Source organism: Scheffersomyces spartinae, assembly GCF_019049425.1.
Source record: "Scheffersomyces spartinae strain ARV_011 chromosome Unknown scaffold_8, whole genome shotgun sequence".
In the NCBI taxonomy this organism is placed as follows: Eukaryota; Fungi; Ascomycota; class Pichiomycetes; order Serinales; family Debaryomycetaceae; genus Lizanozyma; species Lizanozyma spartinae.
Genome location: NW_025065055.1, coordinates 524,201 through 538,856, shown reverse-complemented (window position 1 = coordinate 538,856; position 14,656 = coordinate 524,201). Strand labels below are relative to the sequence as shown.

The 14,656-nt window shown below is 37.3% G+C and overlaps 3 protein-coding genes and 2 non-coding genes across 5 annotated transcripts; 1 reads left to right on the top strand and 4 right to left on the bottom strand.

Annotated features, from left to right (window-relative positions):
* Window positions 1-4,191: 4,191 nt before the first annotated feature.
* Window positions 4,192-5,616, top strand: KQ657_005023 (uncharacterized protein; the record flags this gene model as incomplete). The annotated part of the gene is given in 2 exon segments (XM_043195667.1): window positions 4,192-4,195; window positions 4,211-5,616. 2 exon segments carry the CDS (start codon window positions 4,192-4,194, stop codon window positions 5,614-5,616), a joined length of 1,410 nt encoding a protein of 469 aa, XP_043049840.1.
* A 3,112-nt stretch (window positions 5,617-8,728) lies between these two features.
* Window positions 8,729-8,799, bottom strand: KQ657_005022. Its single transcript has one exon. It is a non-coding gene; the product is annotated as a tRNA-Gly (tRNA).
* Window positions 8,800-8,809: 10 nt separating this feature from the next.
* Window positions 8,810-8,881, bottom strand: KQ657_005021. The gene has a single exon. It is a non-coding gene; the product is annotated as a tRNA-Asp (tRNA).
* A 785-nt stretch (window positions 8,882-9,666) lies between these two features.
* OYE32 (Oye32p) lies at window positions 9,667-10,929 on the bottom strand (the record flags this gene model as incomplete). Its single annotated transcript, XM_043195666.1, has 1 exon — window positions 9,667-10,929. One exon carries the CDS (start codon window positions 10,927-10,929, stop codon window positions 9,667-9,669), a length of 1,263 nt encoding a protein of 420 aa, XP_043049839.1.
* A 987-nt stretch (window positions 10,930-11,916) lies between these two features.
* RPL25 (60S ribosomal uL23 domain-containing protein) lies at window positions 11,917-14,095 on the bottom strand (the record flags this gene model as incomplete). The annotated part of the gene is made up of 2 exons (XM_043195665.1): window positions 11,917-12,410; window positions 13,423-14,095. The coding sequence occupies 2 exons, from the start codon at window positions 14,093-14,095 to the stop codon at window positions 11,917-11,919; spliced, it is 1,167 nt and encodes a 388-aa protein (XP_043049838.1).
* Between the last annotated feature and the right edge of the window lie 561 nt (window positions 14,096-14,656).

Genomic DNA, 14,656 nt, shown 5'->3' with positions numbered 1-14,656 from the left:
GTTAGTTAAAGTATCCCTGCAAAACTTGGGTAAAACTATGGGCTTGTGAGCTTTGTGGGGATTTTCACGCACTTTGATGGCCAGAAGGTTACCCCTTCAATGTATTTGGCATAGTTTTTGCCACGCACCTTCGAACTAACAAGGTCAGTGTAATGGTCGTGTTCGTAGTATTATTAGTTGAATTTTCGTAGTATAGTCAATATTTTAGAATCTGAAATGCGTGTTGCCATTGCCGTTTGGCAAATTCATATTGTAAGACATGAAATCGTATTGATTCTAGAAGGTTGAAGAATGACTAAAGAATCGAATTGGATGATTTATTTTATATATCTTGGAAACGGTATGTGTGAATGTAAGATGTGTGTATCTGGTTATACATGATTATTCCTATGCATGTCAAAGACCGAACCTTTGCATATGTACGTTTCTATGTAGGGGTATTAAGCGGGATACATCTACATATGTTTGGACTGTTGCCGTCTAAGTAACCATTAAGCTGTGGCGTCAACTCTAGAACAGCAGCGAGATGTTAGGTTTTAAGCTTACTTAGTAAACACGAACGTGCAAACAAAATCTTTGTACGACATAACAATTGTTTCATAAGTCCTATTTTCTCTATTGTGAGGCTTCATAGAAAAGAATAATTTTTTTAAATTTAAGAAGGACCAGTAGTGCGGAATCTGCATACTCCATACACCTCGGTCAAAAATACTCCTAGCATTCAAGCTGCAGATCTAATCAGTGGTACTGCAGAAAGATTTACACCTCTTCAAAATGATAAGCTATATTCTGATAGGTATGTTTAAATTCTATGAGCCCGTGCTTATATATCATTATATATCATTAAACTACTATTATAATCAATAAAATTTGGTAATCACTAAAGAGAGCAACTGTTTCCCACCAAGAACTTAAAGCTTCTTTCAAGTTTCTTTTTACGACTACGGAGGCTTTAGGCTGAGTCCCAAAAATAAAGTGCGTAGACGAATCGGCAAGCTCCATATAAACATCTGGGCTCCATAGTAACAAAGAACTGGGTTTTGTTGCTTTAATGGAATTGTGGACTCCGTAGTAACAGTTGTAGCTTAAATGTAAGCGTAACATCAGATTGAATAATCAATGATATATCTGTCTTTTCTCATTCCTTCTAACTGAAACTAAGCCCTTAAGTGTGCTTAAAGATAATTTTGCAGCAAAAAATATCATAGCGCCTCACAACACCTGATGATTAAATCTGTAATTTAAAGTAATATCATATGTGTTACTATGTTGGCTTTGCTCTGACGTAGTAAACGAGTAGGGTTATAATTAGAGTGGCTCTCTTGATGTGTTGGATTCCATCATGGTTTTGCGTCATTTTTATGCTCTCGCACGGAAGCTCGATTAGAAACAAAAAGAGATTTCTAAAGAGGCTTTCTTTTTGAGGGAGTTTACCTAAAATAATAGAGCCAAGTGTTATCAGTTAACATTTGTCGAATGTAACTACATGTGCACAACCGCAATGTACCCGCATACAGCACAGATTCAAAAGCCATTTGAGAATTGACGTGTATGCTACATAAGCTGGGTGTAAAAAACTTCAAATGAACTAATTCGTACTAGTAAAAAGGGATTATGCCATGTCAACACTCTCAGGTCCGTACTTGTGCAACGTAGCAATCTCAGCCTCTGTTGGTAATAACTTTTCAAACAAGGGAAAAAGCCTGAGTGATTTTATTATCCTTTTCTAGTGATTTATTTTGACGCCTACTCCAATGAGGAAACAAACAGATGAAAGTAATACAAAGTGAACTTAAATGTTCACTCTTGGGCAGAAACCCAAAGAGCGGATCAAATTCTATAAACCCGCAAAAATGTCTCATACATCAACTAAAAAGTCCCGTTCCATGTTGCCTAATTGGTGGACCATGGAATTTATTCCATTTGAGTACAAAATCTGCGTAGAAAGAACCTTACAAACAGTTTAAGTTTAATGCGTCAATCTGTTGTTCCTCCCACTTGTGTTAGTCTATATCAAAGAAGTGGATATCGTTTCTAACAATAGATTTTTGTGTTTTACTCAATTAGTATGCCGAAAATTCCGAACTATATTTATACTCCTAGCGCAAAATCTCCATTGATCGGGATAATGGCAACGTGGCCGTCAAGAGAAAGAAACGATCAGAATTAAAGTTAACAATATGGGTGTTCGTGTAGAAGATTTAGTAGAGATGATGGGTTGTTCAAGTTACCTTGATGGGTCAACTATTGATACTTAATTACCAAAGAGGTATAATACGTAGCCCATTATGTCTGAGAATGACGGGGTCAACCTACATGTTTACTCCAAATGAAAAATTAACAGTGTATCCATTCTTTGCCCTTTGTTATCTCAACTTTCTAATTTACGAACTGCCAAGATGGAAAGTATTATCAATGTTCTCCTTTACAATCAAACCGTCCTACAACATTCTCAGAACTAACTAAATTCATTACTATCTTCTGCGAGGTTTTCTTTTCTATTATCCTTGTTCTTATTATTTGTTGCAAGGTTTCTTTCATGACAACAAGACTTTGTTTTTGTGTTCATATTGTTAGCTTTCACTGGGGTTCAATGGCTTCTTGCGTCTTGACCTACTTACTTAGGTTGTGGGCTTCTTTCCGTGGGTTGCAAGGCAAGGATAACTAAATGGCCTAACTGGGCAGTATTTTTGAAATTGTGATTCTAATCTTTTGGACTAAATGGTGACTGAACTTATGTTTACGCTCATAAAATTTACGTACTAATATGACGTGAGGATGCTCCGTATTCTTATGCATGGAACAAAAAAAAATATCTTTGATCGCGTGGTCCCATAAGCTTGTTTATTGTTAATTATATCCTGTGCGAGAGAAGCAATCGCTTATGTAATTCAGGGCGGTAATCTATTAATGCGTACGTCATTATAAACAGCTCTACTAGTGAACTAATACTTAACTAGACTAAGAATCTATCCCTTTCCACGTTTCACCTACTAATCCTTATTTCCCACGAGGTGCGCCTTTACTTTTTATACTGTCATTGAGGGGTTGAACTTCTTGCGGCGGAAAGTTACAAACAGTATAGTAGAGCGGAGTCAAATTCTCCTGTAGGTAACCAAAAATAAACGAATCCCGGTTTGTTATTGCTTGGTGTGTTTAAGCCGTTTCTCAGTAGATAGGCAATAAGAAGCAATATACGTTTTTATAAAGAAGTGCATGCAGAAATAGATGAATATCATCTCTTAGATACACCTCTTATACCGGCCATTCACACTAAAGGAAAGCTAGTTGCATTTTATTCCCTCAAACAGGTAAGTAAATTTTTGGAAACCTAAAAGTGGCAGAAAACCAAGTAGCAAGGCATTAATTTTTTCACCTCTTGTTTATGCGGCATGTCCTTCTGCTGCATAAGCTGCATCTACTTGTAATGCAGCTGTGAGGCTTCCAACGCATTCCGTTGCTACACCTGCAAAACGAAATTTACTTCTCTTCGCCCCCAACAGAATACAATCCAAAGTCAAAGCTGGTACAGGCTCCGTTGGAATCTGCCTAATATCAAGTTAAAAGAATGACCTCTGAACAAAGCCTACTCATGTACGGACCGTCTCGAAAAGCTTCAACAAAGAATGCTTCAGTAAAGTCGCCTTCGATTAACACATCCTGTCGCTTATAAAAATTGAATATATATAGTGCAACTTAGATCTCCGTAACTCTAATTTTGACTAAGTTTTAACCTTCTCGTTAATCAACATTTTACGCGGCTTTTTAGCTTCTGATTAGATTGATCTCATAACGTTAAACTCCATATTACTGTCCGCTCTTATTACTGAAATAAAGATCGATCTGATTACTTCTGTGGCTGCATATCCATTTAATCCAAAGTATACCTTAAACACTCATCATATTCCATAGTTGTCATATTTCAAACAAATTTTTCCATTTTTTTCCGTTATAGTCTCCTGAATCAAATAAAGACTATTCAAAGTATTCAATTGTCTAATTTCCATAACTAGGTTCCACTAAGATTGACCATTATTAACCACTTGTGCTTTGAAAGGACTTCTTCCGCCTTTCAATTGTAAAAGTGATTGCTCCAAAGTGGGATCCAAAATATCGAAGACACCCGTCATAAGACGGAAGAGAGGGAGACCAAACAAGCCGAGCTCGATTGTCTCCCAGATCACAACTCTTATGAGTATAAATGTGCAAGCATCAAATAATGTTCCTGCTGCCAAGTCTAGCTCTCAATACATTCGAAACATTGGTGTCCATGAAAATGTTATGCCTCTGATAAAGGTTCAACCTGAGCACCTCAGCAAGAAAATTGATAGCAAGACAATTATATCAACAATTCAGAAATACAAGAAACAACAAGCTGAAGAAGAATTAGAATTAGGAAGGCAGATGGCTGCCAAGAAGCAAAGCTCTTCTTCAAGTTCTTCTTCCTCTGGACACATTGGTAATTCGTCTGCAATAGCTGCAATATCTAAGGGCAAAAGGAGGAGGAAAAGCTTTATGTCTTCTACATCTACAATAGCAATGGTAAATCAGGGATACAATGGAACATCTTCTGAAGGTTCTCCAACTTCTATCTTTTCTACTATACCCTGTACGCCTTCAAGTTTGATCCCCAATACTAGCACAACTTCATTTTCTTCAAATTCTTTTGCAACTTGCTCCTTTAATAATCCTGGACCTCATCCTGTTCAAATGCATCTAATTCATAAATTACCTTCTGATCAGCTTATTAATCAAAATGTGGCTGAGTCTCCAATGAATCATGAAAGTAATCATCAAATTCCATTGCTGAGTAGTAGCAGCCTTTCAGGTGCCTCTCAAAATGGATTGAATACAGCTAGAGCATTCGTACAACCTTGTACGTCGACCGAACGTCTCAGCAGTTTTGGTGATCTGGTTTCATTTGTCCCTCACTTGGCCAATACTCTGGTTTATTTACCCGGATCTATTAACACCAACAATCAATGCAATGGACAATCATTAGAGCAATCCTGTAACAATGACTTAAAACCATCTCCTAGGTTAATAGAGAAGGTATCTAACTTTGATATAATAGGAGACACTTTACTCTCCAACTCGAAGGGCGTAACGCTTATCTCTTCTCCTCATAGATCAGAAAGTCCTGTTGACCACCAGAACCCTATTTTGAATCTTACAAATATACATTGGAGTCAAAATCCTAACCAAAGTACACTGAAGAACTCTGCATGCTTTCAGCCACCTCACCCAAAATTTGTCAATGGTTGCATTCGGTTTGAAAAGTCATCGGCTGGATCTCATTCCATTATGAAGGTTGATGAAGTTTCTTTTCAAGACACATTGCAAGATCAAACTAAGGGGGAATTTGGGTATGCTACAAATGCAAGCAATTCAAATGACGATAAATTCTTGGATCCCTCCAAAAGTAATTTGGAACGAGCTTTGGATGACCTCTACTTCGAGTACATGCAAGTATCGAATGGTTTTATTTACAGCAACTACGCTGCTGTCACAGGAACTGCGTTTGGTCCCTTTTCAAGCGAATTATCTCTTCAATCATCTACAAATACATCACATGGGGACATAAATTGTGATGACGTTAGTAAGTGTTCATTATGAAGGAAGTTGCATTCATTTTTCTGTTGTCCGTCGTTCTTTTAATGCTTTATTTATGGCATTAGTTAGCATATATCTTTAATTTTATGGGTTTTAACATTTTAGCATATTCTTTCAGCAAAGACAACGGTATATTAACATCGTAGTATATTTGACGAGTATTGCGGTTTTTACGTCTCATGCTTGTGATAGTATTTGCATGTTACTTTGCGATAACGGTCAGCGGCTAGAATTTAGTGCAATCATTTTAGTCACATATCTTAGTGGAGAGATTTCGCGAGCTACTAGAGCTGGGGTTTCTTGAGTTGGGGTTTTTGATTGGGGGCTACTTTAGCCGGGGCTTGCTTGAGCTGGGGGTTTCTTGAGCAGGGGTTACTCGTTTGGCTGCTGAAGTGCAATTTTAGGTTAGGAACGGACGGATTTCAGCACCTATTAGGGTTGGAGGTAGTCGCTTGGCTTTACAGTATATTTCTTCAGGATTAAGGGAATGGTGTGATAAATGCGGTTTAAAGACGGAGTTGTTACAGATAATGATTGATTCATACTTGTTTAGGTTTCAGTGCCTTGTCCCAAGTAACCTTTACTTACGTTTACAATTGCTAATTTACAATGAGGGCTCGACCAATTTGATGCAACCTTTGCATGTTGCACTTTTTTATCTTCCTTATTTTTAAGGCCTTTATTGTTTACGTGTTCTATTGTAATATCTAACAAACGTCAACAAAAGCTGATATGCCTGTTAACGGCCACCCAATGGCAACTTTCATTGAGGTTGAAATAAACACATAACAATTTAATGAATTACAGGTACAATCATTGCATCGTCATCATATGTTGTGTGGAATAAGGTCACAAATCCCGCTATTATCGTGCTGTTAGTCCAAACGTCAAGTTAATTGGCTTGCTGTAGAACAAGAAAATTGATGACCATGATCAATAAAAATAGAAGCTTAGTTACCCATATGCATCTTTCAAACAATAACTCATAATTTCTAAGACTGTAGCTGTTTTATTATCGTAAGCCATATAAAAAGGCGAAACAAAAGCTTTTAGGTGTGAAGTTTTCTTCTTGATTGTCTGTTCAATTTGTTTTTCATGTGAATAACAATGCTACTTCACTTTTAGAAGGTCTATTGAAATGTTCCACCTCAATTAGTATAATAGCATTCCTGTAATATCCATATTGAGTAAATGGTGCTAATTCACCTGTAATAGAGATCTGGCGCTTCCAAGTTGCTAATGTGTCCCATTTGCTTCAGTTTAGAAAGTGTTATACAAGTACATTGGCTTGCGTATGGAATTCGAGGCGTAACCTTTTAGAAGTGTGAGAACCCGCCCAGATCCTTTGTGGAGTGCATGTGGCTAGGGGACATGTATACAGCGTTTGGATGTAAGCCCCTTTCCTACAAAATGAAGAAGAAGCTCGCTTGTGCATTAAGGACCTTGTTATTAAAGCTGTGCAGATATGGTGGTGTTTTCGACGCCGTTGATTGTTCTTCTTTCATGTAGAGTAAACTATTACCTATAATTTAAACTCTAATTTGTAGTTGCTCGTAAATTTAAATCAGACAATATGGTTGTGCTGCAAGTATATGAATTTACTAAAACAACAAAGCATTGAGTGATACGGAATAGACCCTCAATTGTCGTAAAGTTGTACATTCCAACATTCCTACATTCCTACATTCCTATAGTACCATGATTTTTGTATGTTGTTGATACTAACTCCGATAACGCATTCGTGAACTGCTTGACACTATTTTTGACACATTCTTAAAGTACAGTGAGTAAAGGAGTACTGACTTCAACATGTAGGATGTTCTATGGCCAAATTTTCGTTACCAGGTTGACAAGCATATTTTCTTCAATGAAGTCTAAAAATAAACACAGAACTCAAGGTAACATTCTGCCATAACTTGTAACGGCTTTGATAAACATTGTTTCTTTGATGTAGTTGTTCTCGGGGCTGAAACTGCAGACGCCACTAACCCCCCAATATTTTTAACTCCCTACTCCAAGTATCTTGTCGTCATTTTGCATATGGGAATATGCGATTTTATCCGATAGCCTACATGATTCAGTCCAACATAACATAAATTTGCTGCAGGTCAAAAGATAAGTCGCTATAACGCAGTAAATTATATCATTGGGCATAACAAATCATACGATGTAAGAAGCCGCATCATAACTGGTCTTTTCTTCATTCATTCCACTGATAAGTTGTTCCAGGTTTCACTCTGCTTGCATGTCTTGGCTGAATCGACATCAATGTTTCATTTATAAATATCGTTTCAGATTCTTAAAAAGCCTAACATTCTCGTATCTGTATCAATAAACTGGTTGCATCATGTGCCTCGAATACGAAATCGATTTTCCTACAAAGCGTCTAGTACAAAGATATTGTTGCTAACAATCAAAAGCATATAAACTATAGTTATGCATCTGATACCTAGAACCCTTCCTGTTTTTGAATCAAAGTCGGAGCGAAAGTCCAACGAGCGCAATTGTTGTTTGGGGGTTATGTACTCAGTTTCTACTTCTGTTAACTGGAAATTCCGTAGCCTCAAGGCCTATGATGGGTAACTTTCCCAAGATTCCTTTCTGTAGTTCAAAACATTTCTTAAGTATGTGGAGGGCCAAGACAATCTCTGGGAATTGTAAGGCATTTGAATAATCGTTATATTGTGGGGCCGTTCTGCATTTCCATTCCCTACGGAAAGATATAATCATGGAACAAAATATTATTGCCTTAACTAATATTAAAAGTGATTATTTATGATCTTGTACGTTGGCATCTACCATGTTGGCTGGATTCACTTTATCTGTTATTAAGCTATTTTTGGATCAGTAGCAAAGTTAAGGGTTTCTATCTGAAACAGGTTAACTAGACATACCTACCTTCCCGGGTTACTTACTCTGAAACAATGCATTTTTTTTCGGGCTATTGGGGTACCTTGATTCTAGAACAAATTAATGTTGGAAGAACCTCATGAACGAATTCTGTTCTTAAGTTCGAGCCTTTTAAGGTTTTCCAGGTCTTTTTCGGGGGCATGTCATTTCATGGCATTCCGCAACAGTTAAAAAATGTGATTAGCTGCAAAAAAGTATGTAAAAATGCGCAAACCCGGAATCGAACCGGGGGCCCAACGATGGCAACGTTGGATTTTACCACTAAACCATTTGCGCTTGGACAATGCTCCGCGACGGGGAATTGAACCCCGGTCTACCACGCGACAAGCGGTAATTCTAGCCACTAAACTATCACGGATTTCTTGTTTAACCTTTTTGACGCGAAAAACATAAGAAATTGTTTTTAGAGTGTGCCACAAGCGCATCTTAATTTATCTAAGTAATTTCGTTTCAACCATAACTCTATGTAGTTCCTGGTGGTTTCCATAAATGCACGATATCTTTAAAACAATTACACAACTCTTTTGTAACTCTTGCCCTCTATCGTCACAGTAACAATAAAGTGGATTGTAATGAGAAGATCCCAAACAACTCGAAACTTGTCGCGATAGTAATCAAAAAATTATTTAAATATTCACCGGCCCTCAGTTAATCATAACTATGTCTTGTAGTCTGTGGTAGTTACGAATCGTTGTAATTTCATTGTTCAACCAAAGCAAAAAGGAGTATACTGTAATTTCTTCAGTTGTTGAACTCTAAAACTTTCTGCTTAACTTTTGAATGTAAAGTTGCATTATATTAATAAATAGTGTTCCTGTCACTAATATGGAATTGTAACTACGTTTGTCTTTTTTGCCTTCGATAGTATGTAGATAAAGAATATAAGCCAACTCTAAATAATGCAAGCCCTTGATTTTTTAACGAATTTTAACTGTATTTACTTATCAGGTTCCGCAAGAATTCAAAGTCTCCGAACCAAAACCAATTAATGGTTTCTGTCGAGTATGTTTTTATTGTTAATTAAGCCAAAACTTACATTGTATAACATATCTAGTCAAGTACTAAATTTCTATAATAATTATCTAATGCTTAAATATAACACCAAATCTATCAAGGAATAAAAAAAACCCAAAACCATTAAACTTATTTGCTAGTTTGAATCAACCATTCAATTTGATCTTTAGGCATATGAGAAACATAATGATATTGTATGTTTTGTTGCACATCGATATCCAATTCCTCCGCCCAAGTAGCCACTAAACCAGGGTTACGTAAGAAGCCTCTTGCAACCAATGCAATATCAATTACACCTTCTTCCACTAAATCATTAACCTTTGAGCTATCAGTTAATCCACCAGGAACAGCAAGTAACAAGGAATCACCAACAGCCTTCTTAATGGCTCTTGCAAATGGGACATGTTGACCAAATCCCTTAGATCTCTTTGATTGAGATGCAGAGTTACCACCAGAAGAAATATCCAAGACATCAACTCCCTTTTCACGAACAACTTTTGCCAATCTAATCAGGTCTTCAACAGTCCATGCCAATGGGTCTACATCATTGTTTTCAGATGCAGAAATACGCAACCACAATGGAATCTTATCCTTGGTTACGGCTCTAATTTCCTCAATAACTTCAGTTAAGAATCTCATTCTGTTTTCAAAAGATCCACCATATTCATCGGTTCTTTTATTAGAAACTTCACTAAGAAACTCATTAATCAAATAACCATGAGCAGCATGAATTTCAATAATATCAAACCCAGCAATTTTCAATGCTCTTTCTGCAGCCAAACCGAAATCTTTCACGTATTCCTTGATTTCTGCAACTGTCAATTCATGAGGAACCGGTAAGAACCCATTTTGTCTAAATCTAATAGGCGAAGGTGCAACAGTATTTTGTGGCCAACCTCCAGCAGATTCAGGAGATGAATCTTCAATATGAATATAAGGAGGAACGGTACTAGCCTTTCTACCAGCATGAGCCAATTGAGCACCGATAAGTTGGTTTTGAGAATGAGCAAACTCAACAATTGGTTTAAATGCCAAAGCTTGTTCATCGTTCCAAATACCCAAATCATGAGGGCTCAAACCACCATTTGGAGCAACTGAAGAAGCCTCGGCAAAAGTGATACCAGGACCTCTCATGAGGAATTGACCCAAATGAACTAAATGCCATGGAGTTGGCTTACCATCAAGACCGGCAGAATAAGTGCACATTGGAGAAACACCTATTCTATTTTGCAATTCAACATTTTTAATCTTAAGAGGAGAAAACAATTTGGGGATAGCAGTACCTTTGGGCTGAGGATCTAAAGGGGTACCAGCTCTGAACTTTTGTTCAGGAGTGAAATATGGTACACTTTTAGATCCGTGAACTTTCTTTGATTCGTCGCCAGTAGTCATTTAAGTAAATGCTCAGATGAGAAAAGGTAAGTTGATTGAGTTTATAAGATGATGAGATCTTAATAGCGAGAAATAGAAAACTACATCAACTTCAAGTTGGGAACACCCCTTATTTATACGCTTTTTAGCGGCTACTCCATTTGTACCACTAGGTAACATTGAATTTCATTGCTTAGTGTGGTTCGTTGTCGAACCAGTTCCACAGTTGGTATGGCGATTTGTAAGCTGCTCGAGATAGAAGCATGTGGGGTGCATTGCATATCCGAGATAAGAGCACGGTCCGAAAAATGGGAACGGTTGCAGGAAACCTTAGTGTAAAAATACCACCTCATAAATCGGAACGGCGCAGCCGGGAGACGCCGGTCAACATATGAAGTAATCAGATTTATGGAATGACAAGAAGGAGGGTACTTCTTGGGCACACAAGAAGAACAATCGTTCTAAGCACAACTTTCTTAAGCATAATGGAAATTAGCATATGGTAAGCACTAAGCACAGTGGTTACTGTTACCATAGCGTATATTGTGGTACATCTCTGTCAAACCTGTATATAACTACGATTAGTAAGTATCGGACTAAATTGGGATTAACGAGCTGAGCTTTCATTCGCATTAAACGGCTTTCCATGAATGCACAAGGTGGTTAGATACCACTTGAATTAGTAATAAGAGTTGATTTGGCGATATCTTGAATACGATTGAATATACGTAGAGGTTAAACTTTTGGTGTAGAGAAACACAATGAAAACGAAAAATATTCCCACAACCACTACGAGGTTTTGATCGATTGTAGCTTCTGCCTCTTACCACGGAGAGTTGTTTTCTTTTTCTGTCTTAGTCACGAAGAACGTCTAAGTTACGACGGCGCTACACTTGTGAGGCTTCAAGTACATTTATCATTTGATTTTTTTTTAGCCCAACACGGTTTTTCCGTTACAGTGTATTATTACTATATGTGACAAAATGTAAGAAGTTAATATTAAATCGATTAGATGTAACCGATTCTGTTAGCAACATCCAAAGCATCGTGATCGGCAGTCAATCTGATGTAAGCCTTCTTGGTACCGTTAGGTCTGATCAAAGTGTTAACGTACAAAGCATCAACTTCGTACAATTCCTTGACAGCTTGCTTGATTTGGTTCTTGTTGGCCTTGACGTCAACTTGGAAAACCAAGATGTTACCGTCTTCAACCTTCTTCATGGCAGTTTCACTGGCAATAGGAGCAACAATGATCTTGTGAGCATCCATTCTGTTGTAGTGAGGAACAGACTTTCTGGCATATTTAGGAGATCTAGCCAATTGCAAAGTCTTTGGTAATCTGAAGGTGGTAGAAGTTCTAACCTTTAATGCCTTCTTGGAGTTGGTACCTTTCAAGGCAGCCTTCTTAGCAGCAGCGGCTTTGGCTAAAGTAAATTTGTTAGTAACTGTAGAACATACAATAGAATCTATGATATCAAAGGGATCAACATGTTGTGATAATACTATTTGTGATGGTGAGTGGAGGAATTGTAATCCAACCTTCGTCCCCTAATCACCACTTTATAGATTGGAAAGTCCAATGAAAAATCTAGAAGGTGTTTCCGTCACTTTGTTAATATCCACCACCTCCATTAACAAAGACAGAATCATATCCTTCATTGCATCAATAGAAGGAGGACGTGTTAAGGTATACTAAAACCTCTTGATATGATTCTTATAATGACAGAGCATTTATTTCATTCCCATTAACATCTAATTCTCACTTCATCTTCGTCTTCATGGTTTAACTAACAAGGGGAAGCATATATCACATTACATCTGGTCGTATTGGTAATCATTGCATTCATTTCACATACTGTTTGGAGCCATTTTTACTTCACGTAGTTACTAATAAGTTAGTCCTTAACTAAAACGTAGAACAACTGGAGTTATGGTATACACTTTTCTTCACTTTTTTCCAAACCAATGGGTGAACTGCGATGAAGATTTTTCACTCCATTGCCTTTGTGTGCACAACCCACATTAACTTGCATTACCCAAAAGAGTTGCAGTCTACGATGTTGTCGCTACCATAATACATATATCTCTGAAATCTGTACCAGCTAGTTATTGTCACGTGATTATTGCTTTGAAATATATGTATGATTGTTGCTTGAAGGCCCATAGAGTTACACAAAACAATTGGTGACGGTTATAAAATAATAATTGTACACGTGATTTAGGGCTAAACCCCTAGTGACTCTAATTTTCATTCTGTGATTTTACACTTTAGTTTGATATGAGCCATATGTACATGTTTAAGAGTAGAATAAAGTTATATATATAAATAAAGATGTGAATCTGTAAGTTCCTTTGTATGTGGTGATTGGTTTACCCTGGGATTTACTTCAAACAGCTGTAGAAGAATCATCAATGACTGGAAATCATTATTAATTATGCAAATAGCAAATTCTCCAATCTTTGGATCAAAAATAGTCTGAAAAAATCACAATCTTCTTTGTCTCTTTGGCCTACAACCACCGAATCTCAATTTAGTATTATCGAGCATCCTTGTGACTAATGGTCTGACATATTGACCTTCTTTACCTTGTAATGCTTCAATAAATGCATCTCTACCCTTACCAAAGTTATTAAAAATCAATTCCAATTTCTCGTTGGGTGCAATTATACCTCTATCTTCTATCAATTTGAATATTTTAGAACTGACTTGGTATCCGGCTTCATATTCAGATCTTTGAGCTTTACGGAATCCTAATTGGCCTGCACTAACGTGTAATTTAGTTTGATGAGGTAATTGCAAATAATACAAAACCTTTTCGTTGTATGATAAATGAGCATTCTTCTCCATGAAATCCAAGTCTTCGTAGACTCTGACCAAAGTCAAAAGAGTATTATGCTTGTTGAAATGACAGTACATTTTCCACATGACAGTTCTTTCATTCTTCTTTGCAAAAGTCTTTACCTTTGTTGAGGTGGGTTCTGTGGCTATGGTAGTTCCTGTTGATGGGGCTGACGCAGCAGCAAGAGTATCTAGTATAGAACCATTTGTATTTGATCCCAATGCTTTAACTGCCTGGGTTGTGGAGAATTGACGATAACCAGAAAATCTGGTGACAGCAGTTAAAGGGGAACTGCCAAAACCAGTGACCAGCCTGTTCGCCAATATTCTACTGAATCTTGTAAACATGCCTTCTTCTTGCTCTAAGTATCTGGATACTCGAAATGGGTACGCTTTGTGCTTTTGAAGGTTGATCTAGCCAATGAAGGTGTAAAATCTGAAAAGTTTTCGACGGATGTCGCATTAAAATGCACGACATTTTTTTAAAAAGTGTCGTGCTAATCAGATATAGACCCTTTTCTTATATAGACAAGGTAACTTCAAAATTAAATCTTAATTTGATCAATCGACTTATCCATTCAATTCTTTCATTTAAGGTGGAAGAGTTAAATGTTAGAAAGACGTTTAAAAAATAGCTGACAACATAAAGTTAAGTTAAGTTGATGTTCACTGACAAGCACATTTTTCGGTGCAACATTATCATCTTAGACTTCACTCCGACCTCCAGCGAGAACAAGTATAGATTCACAGTGCATGGCGCCCCAAAGCAAAGTTGTATGCTGAGTTGTTTTGTTGTCAAAGGTTGAACTATACGCTTTCTTGGTGAATATGATCTTACCACTGGAAGAGATGGTTCCACTAACCCATCGCATGTACAGTACCTGTGCAGCGCCCCTTGCGTAGGTCGCC